General features: G+C 47.1%; 1 protein-coding gene across 1 annotated transcript; it reads left to right on the plus strand.

Annotated features, from left to right (window-relative positions):
• Window positions 1-1,922: 1,922 nt before the first annotated feature.
• LOC125533995 (probable transcription factor FL) lies at window positions 1,923-5,557 on the plus strand. Its single transcript, XM_048697306.1, has 3 exons — window positions 1,923-2,550; window positions 2,644-3,041; window positions 4,968-5,557. The coding sequence occupies exons 1-3, from the start codon at window positions 2,136-2,138 to the stop codon at window positions 5,331-5,333; spliced, it is 1,179 nt and encodes a 392-aa protein (XP_048553263.1). The 5' UTR covers window positions 1,923-2,135; the 3' UTR covers window positions 5,334-5,557.
• The last annotated feature ends 1,387 nt before the right edge of the window (window positions 5,558-6,944 follow it).

A 6,944-nucleotide genomic window follows, 5' to 3' on the forward strand; every position in this document is an offset into this window, starting at 1 on the left:
ACTGTCAGGGCCAGGAGCACCGTTGGGCATAAGAACCCATGATGGTTGCCTTGATTTCCTCCTTAGAAAAGGGTTTTTCCAAAAGGACATTTTCCTCGTTAGTGACTAATTTAGAATCTGCTCAAAAATCAAGGCCGGGTGGATATTGGTTTTAGGTTCAAAAGAGAAAAAAACTTTGTAGAAATAAGTAGCAAATAAGCATATCAGAGCTAGAGGTCACATGACCATCATCACCAATCAGAGTATTAAATGATTCTTGCAGCGTCTATGGTTAGCCAGAGAGTGGAAATAGGCATTATCACGATCTCCCTCAAGAATTTTTCTATCTCTCGACCTCTGCCATAAAGCAATCTATTTTTCCACATATCATCTAGTTCATTTTTAATCACCCTCTTCATGTCAGACTCAGCATGAGAAAGAGTGTTTTTCTCAGACTAACACATCAAGTAAATCAAACTCCATAAGGTGGGCCTATTTCTTTCTTTCCATACCAGCTTCAATATTAATACTACATCCTTTAATCTTTTAGCAATCTAGTTTTACATTGCTAGTTCTCAATAGCAAAAGAGGCATGAGAGACAATATTCCAAACATTAGCAACCAACTGAGCAAAATAAGGTTGAGACAACCATCATGTTTTAAATCTAATTGTTTTAGGGCCGGAGATTTTCCTGTCTTCGGTGTCTAGAACAAGGGGAGTGTGATCACTGCCAACTCTAGGAAGAGCAACAGGGAAAGATAAGGAAAAGTGCCCATCCCAATAAACAGAAGTAAACACCCTGTCTAGAACAACAAAGATGGGATCATCTTGGTTGTTAGACCAAGTGAAGCAGCGGTTAGAGATAGGAATCTCTAGAGCCCCCATCCGTTGATCCAATCATCGAACAGGAAAGTGAGATGAGGGTTAATAATATCACTACTTTTTATCAGCAGCACTTCTGACCAAATTGAAATCATCACATATTAAAATAGGGTAAGAAAAAGCCTCGAGAATATCATGCAACTCGGAAGTGTAATCTAGTTTTAATTCTTCCTCCACTTTCTCTTTTGATTTCTTTCCACTGTCAGATCTGACCTCTGGTGGGAATCCACGGCGGCGGCGCTTTGCATCGGGAGAGAAGAGAGGGAAGAGAAAGGAAAGCTGATGAAGGAAGGAAATTGAAGAAGGTAGGAAAGTGTCAAGGGACCTATGCGGTGGATGCGATCAGGTGTGTTTGGGTTGTTCTTATATCGGTTTAAAGCGTGAGTTTTATGCATAGCCCAAGTTGTGTTTTGGTGGGCTTCTGCCTTATGTGCCAACCTAGCCGAGTTGGGATGTTCTGTAGGATTAGACTAACTCGGATTATGGTCAGTCGATTTTGATTGTACCTCAGTTTTGTTTGGCCGTCTGATCATAAATCAAGGGCAGACCAGAATTCCACAAACCTAAACTCAGAATTCGGTCGACTTTTCTAGGTTTATAACTTGCACCTTGTTTGCACCGTGAAAAACGATAATGCCCAAATAAACCTATTCTACAAGCTTTAGCTTTAGCATTAGCAAGCATCTCGAAGAAAACAGTGGGGGCGCATGCAGGAGAAAAGCACCCGGCAAAAGACGGAGATCTTTTGGAAGAGCTTTGCGACGTGCACAGTACTGATGCATGCACGCACGCACGCACGCCGTGATAGGACTACACAGTGCGCTGCTGGTGTATTATTAGGTTTAGCGTGTCTTCTTTTTATGTGCCCGCCAGCACGTAATAGGCGCTAGAATCTACAGTGTCAAATCGCGACCCGGGTGGCGACGCAGCTTTCTACAGGACTAGTCGTTTTCACGGAGCCAGCCAAGCCACAGCCACAGCCATAGCCATAGCTCGCTCGCTTCAAGCTTTGGCCAAACGACAGAGCATGCATGAATAAATGCAGTGCAGATAGTGAGATAGATAGATAGATATCCATCCGAAGCAACAGTAGGATTTGTCAAGTCAACCGCTTCCTTGCATGCATGCATGCAGCAACACTACAGTCGCGGCTTTATATGGCGAGCCCCGATGCCATTGCGATGCACGGCCACGGCAAAGGCAGAACACCAGCAAGAAGGAGCTAGCGTAAGCGCCAAAAGCGAGAGAAGAAGACTCTCGTCTCGTGTCGTGCATGGATCCCAACGACGCCTTCTTGGCCGCGCACCCGTTCCGGTGGGACCTCGGCCCGCCGGCTCCCGCGGCAGTGCCTCCTCCCCCTCCCCCGCCGCCGCCTCCTCCTGCGCTGCCTCCGGCGAACGCGCCGAGGGAGCTGGAGGACCTCGTGGTCGGGTATGGCGTGCGCGCGTCCACGGTGGCGCGGATCTCCGAGCTCGGGTTCACGGCTAGCACGCTCCTGGTCATGACCGAGCGCGAGCTCGACGACATGACCGCCGCGCTCGCGGGGCTGTTCCGCTGGGACCTGCTCATCGGCGAGCGGTTCGGCCTTCGCGCCGCGCTGCGCGCCGAACGCGGCCGCCTCATGTCACCGGGATGCCGCCACCACGGATACCAGTCGGGGAGCACCATCGACGGCGCCTCACAGGAAGGTGATTATCCATGCACGACCCATCTGATTATGTCGATGTGTTTGTGCATGTGAAGCCGTTAAGTAATCGTTGTGCGTGTATACGATCTAACAGTGTTGTCGAACGAGCGCGATGGGGCGGCTAGCGGCGGCATCGGCGAAGACGACGCCATGAGGATGATGGCGTCTGGCAAGAAGCAGAAGAATGGGTCCGCAGCGAGGAAGGCCAAGAAGGCGAGGAGGAACAAGGTGAAGGAGCTGCGGCTGGACATGCAGGGGGACGAGCACGAGGACGGCGGGGGCGGCCGGTCGGAGTCGACGGAGTCGTCAGCCGGAGGCGTCGGCGGGGAGCGGCAGCGGGAGCACCCGTTCGTGGTGACGGAGCCCGGCGAGGTGGCGAGGGCCAAGAAGAACGGGCTGGACTACCTGTTCCATCTCTACGAGCAGTGCCGCCTCTTCCTGCTCCAGGTGCAGTCCATGGCCAAGCTGCATGGCCAGAAGTCTCCAACCAAGGTACACATAATTCGCCATTGCTACGTAACTCTCTCTACCTGCTCTACGTTGGCTGCTCTGAATCTGAATACAGCTGCATGTCAGCTACTGAACTCACCGTGACTACTCAAGCTAGTATTGATTACTGACAGTTCTGTTCATTTCAATACTGCTACCTACGCGCTGCCATCTCATAAATTTCTGATGGGAGCGAAGATTTCATGTTAGTTTAGAAAATCTGCACTCACCTTCATGTACCATTGGCTTCTGCATGAGTCAGTCACTGCCAAAAAGTACAAAAGAATTTTTTTTGGCGAAATAAAAAGTACTACTACAAAAGATTAATTAGAGGTCAATACGAGGGAAGTGTGTGCTTTGATTAAGTTAGATTTACAGCGGCGACAGTGTATAAAATTCTGGAAGTAATCATGTACAAGTTGCTGCATGCATGTCCTCATAATCAGGTGCAATACATGTGACCACACGGCATGTGTGGTCAGCTATCTTATGCTAAGTTAAGACAAGTATTTGTGGAAGAAGGAGGTGCATTACATGTGAATTGAGGTGTAGTTTAAACGTGACCTGTTTTTTCTAATCAGTGTGTATTAGGGTTTGGTAACGTAGTCCTTAGCTGGAGTAGTTGTAAGGCCCCGGCTAGTTTGTGCTTAACCATGCCAAACCTTTGTTACCCAAAGTTTGACCAACAAAACAGATGTAGGCATGTAATAGGAAATAAATATGCATTTATGAATCCAAAAAAAGTGTGAATATAAAAATTACATGATTGCAATGACAAAAATGCAAGCCATAGTATGATAGTAATTTTATTTGGGGGGGGGGGGGGGGGGGGGGAGTATGATACTCCCTTTGCTCGTAAATATAAGCTTTTTAGAGATTTCAATATGGACTACGTATGGAGCAAAATGAATGAATCTATACTTTAAAATGCGTCTATATACATCCGTATTAAGTTCATATTGAAATCTCAAAAAAGGCTTATATTTAGAAATGAAGGGACTAGTAATTAGCTCCAAATGGGTGTTTGGTTGCACCGTACCGTTTTTCTTTTGTGGAAACACTGTTGAAAAAATAGGAAATATGTTGGAACAAATGAGACGAATATCCCAAGAGGTTATAATCAATTAAATACCGATTTGTAACTTCAGTGCAAAATTGCATATGTATAAGTATGCTAGGTTTGATGCAAATATTTGATTTGTGATGTTTGTGTGAAGCCATAAAAAATGGCTTCTATTGTTAACTTTTGGCGTCAAACCAAGCACGACGAATAGTGGAATAGTTTGAGCTAAAAAGGCCTAGCTAACTACGTAGGAATAGTTCTTAGTCGAATTTTGTGAACTTGTGGCCTCGAACTCAACATGGCTGAATGTACCGGATATTCCCCACTTCACTTACATAAATTTGGGCTTCGTTTGGTAGTTCTCGAGTCTGGAGATGCTGCTGTCACACCGATATGGCACAAGAAACGCATAATCTTGGAGAGGAAATGAAATGCGATCAAGCACTAGGAGCGGTCGTAGAAAACCTGAAAAAGAGCCCGGACGTGTCAGCTATCGATAGGCCCCGAAAGCCTGCCGGCCCTGTGCTGTCCTGTCGGCCCCTAGCTCAGCATCAGGTAGGCGTGCATGACATGGAGGCAGAGGCAGGGGGAGGGGCCCTCCCTCGGGTGCCGGGTGACTGGCCTCCCCTGCCACGTAAGTACGCCGAGCCATGTGACCTCCCCAGTGCTCCGCCTGCCACTGTGCGTGCGCGCCACCGCTCCCCGGACTGCACCGCCTGGCCGGATTCCATGGCGATGCGACGGGCGCAGCGCCCAGTCAGACCGCACCGGGCTGAGCCAAGCCCGCGCGCGCACTGTGCGACGCATGACGAACGGACGAGCTGACTGAGCCTGAGCTAACTCGTGTACCTTGTGGGCGCGTGCAGGTGACGAACCAGGTGTTCAGGTACGCGAGCAAGGTGGGGGCGAGCTACATCAACAAGCCCAAGATGCGGCACTACGTGCACTGCTACGCGCTGCACTGCCTGGACGAGGACGCCTCCGACGCGCTCCGCCGGGCGTACAAGGCGCGCGGCGAGAACGTGGGCGCGTGGAGGCAGGCCTGCTACGCGCCGCTGGTGGACATCGCGGCGCGCCACGGCTTCGACATCGACGCCGTCTTCGCCGCGCACCCGCGCCTCGCCATCTGGTACGTGCCCACCAGGCTCCGCCAGCTCTGCCACCAGGCCCGGAGCGCCCACGACGCCGCCGCCGCCGCACACGCCGGCGCCATGCCGCCGCCCATGTTCTAGTCGTGCGGCCGCTCTCGTCGTTGGGGACGGCGGTGCGCTGGAATTGAATGTTGTGAGTTTGTTGCTTGGGCCTTGGGCCAGTGGAGTGGAGCGGCCTTTGTGTGTGTGCTTGCATGGGACATGCGAATGTGATGAATTCTTGTAACATGGATGTTTAATTCTAAGACATCTGGCGATATGTGATCAATCATCACCGGTTAAATTTCATCGATGAAAATTTGAACTGCCCAGCTGTTATCATCACGACAATGTCTTTTTTTTGGTGCGTGTGTATCCATCAACACGTTCCACCAAGGGGCGGACGCAATCTTTTTAAAAGATCGCCCGGGTTGCAAGTCGTCAGATCTGGTGCATCGAGCGTCCAAGAGAGAGGGGTAACGAGAGAGGAGAAGGGAAGGAGAAAGGGGGTCGGTGGCGGCGTCCTTGAGCGGGGTGAGGATCGTGCGTGCATCTGTTGCATGGCTGAGAGGTGGCGACTCTAGATGAGAGTCAGTAGGGAGAAAGTGAAGATTGGCTGCTGTTGAGAAACAAGTGAATGGTAGCTGAGAGAGAAGAGTAACGAGATAGATTTCTTGGAGACAAACGTCTAGGGAGATAAGGTTCAACAAGGATGTTTCACTCACAGGGCTTTTCCCATTTTCTAACCATCGAAACTTTTGTCAAGATTTGTGTTGTTTTTATTCTTGTGTGGGTTTAGGCTGATTTTTGACTTGCCCTTCTTTGGGGTAAGTCAATTTTTGTTCTTAGCCTGAATTTTTGACCTGCCCCTATTTGTGGTAAGTCAATTTTTTCTCGACCAAAATTTTGATTTGCCCCTGTTCGGTTAAGTCGACTTTTCTTAGGCTACTTTTTGACTCGCCCCTGTTTGGGGTAGGTCAAATTTTTTTTGCTTCTTTGCCTTTTTTTTGCTTTCGTTTTTCTTTGTTTAGCCGGTTTTCTTTTTCTTTTTTTTTGAATGGGTATTTTTTGCCTATTGGGTGAGTGGAAATGTAAACATTCAGTACTAGAGTATGTGGGTAAATTACACCAGAGAGTGAAAATGCACTATTGTATGTTTATTCATTGCATATTTAAAAATTGCAATTTCAGGGCAAAATTGTGTGCAAGTTTTTCATTTTGATTTTCTTCTTAAAGTTAATACCAGTGGCACTAATCCATTCTGCTTTAGAAGCCTTAGTTATTTTGAATTTTTAGTATTATTTTATTTTTGTTACTTTTAAGGACAAAATACCAATGTGATTAACTTATTCCTTCATAGTAGAATTCTTATCTTATTTACAAAAAATCTAGTATTTTATGCTTATTGTTGCATAATTTGATAAAGCGCAATTTTATATGTTTTTTGTACAAATTTTGTCATTATTTATTTCATATTTTTCATATTCTTTCTTCTGAAAGAGTAACACCATTGCAACTAATTCATTCATTCTTAGAAAACATTATTAGTTTTTATTTTATTTTCTTTCTTACTTAAGGGTAAAATACTAATGCCACCAACTCATTCCTTCTTAGGATTTTTATGTGAAAATTCCACTATGATATGTGTATTCTTGCATATTATGAAAAGGCCACAAATTATGTGTAAATTTTCTACAAATTTGGTTAGTGTTT

Source organism: Triticum urartu, chromosome 2 (genome assembly GCF_003073215.2).
Source record: "Triticum urartu cultivar G1812 chromosome 2, Tu2.1, whole genome shotgun sequence".
Lineage (NCBI taxonomy): Eukaryota > Viridiplantae > Streptophyta > Magnoliopsida > Poales > Poaceae > Triticum > Triticum urartu.

Coding starts and splice junctions, on each gene's coding strand:
- LOC125533995 (XM_048697306.1), top strand. CDS start 2,136: ATGGATCCCAACGACGCCTTCTTGGCCGCGCACCCGTTCCGGTGGGAC. Junction 2,551..2,643: donor CGACGGCGCCTCACAGGAAG/GTGATTATCCAT, acceptor ACGATCTAACAG/TGTTGTCGAACGAGCGCGAT. Junction 3,042..4,967: donor GCCAGAAGTCTCCAACCAAG/GTACACATAATT, acceptor GGGCGCGTGCAG/GTGACGAACCAGGTGTTCAG.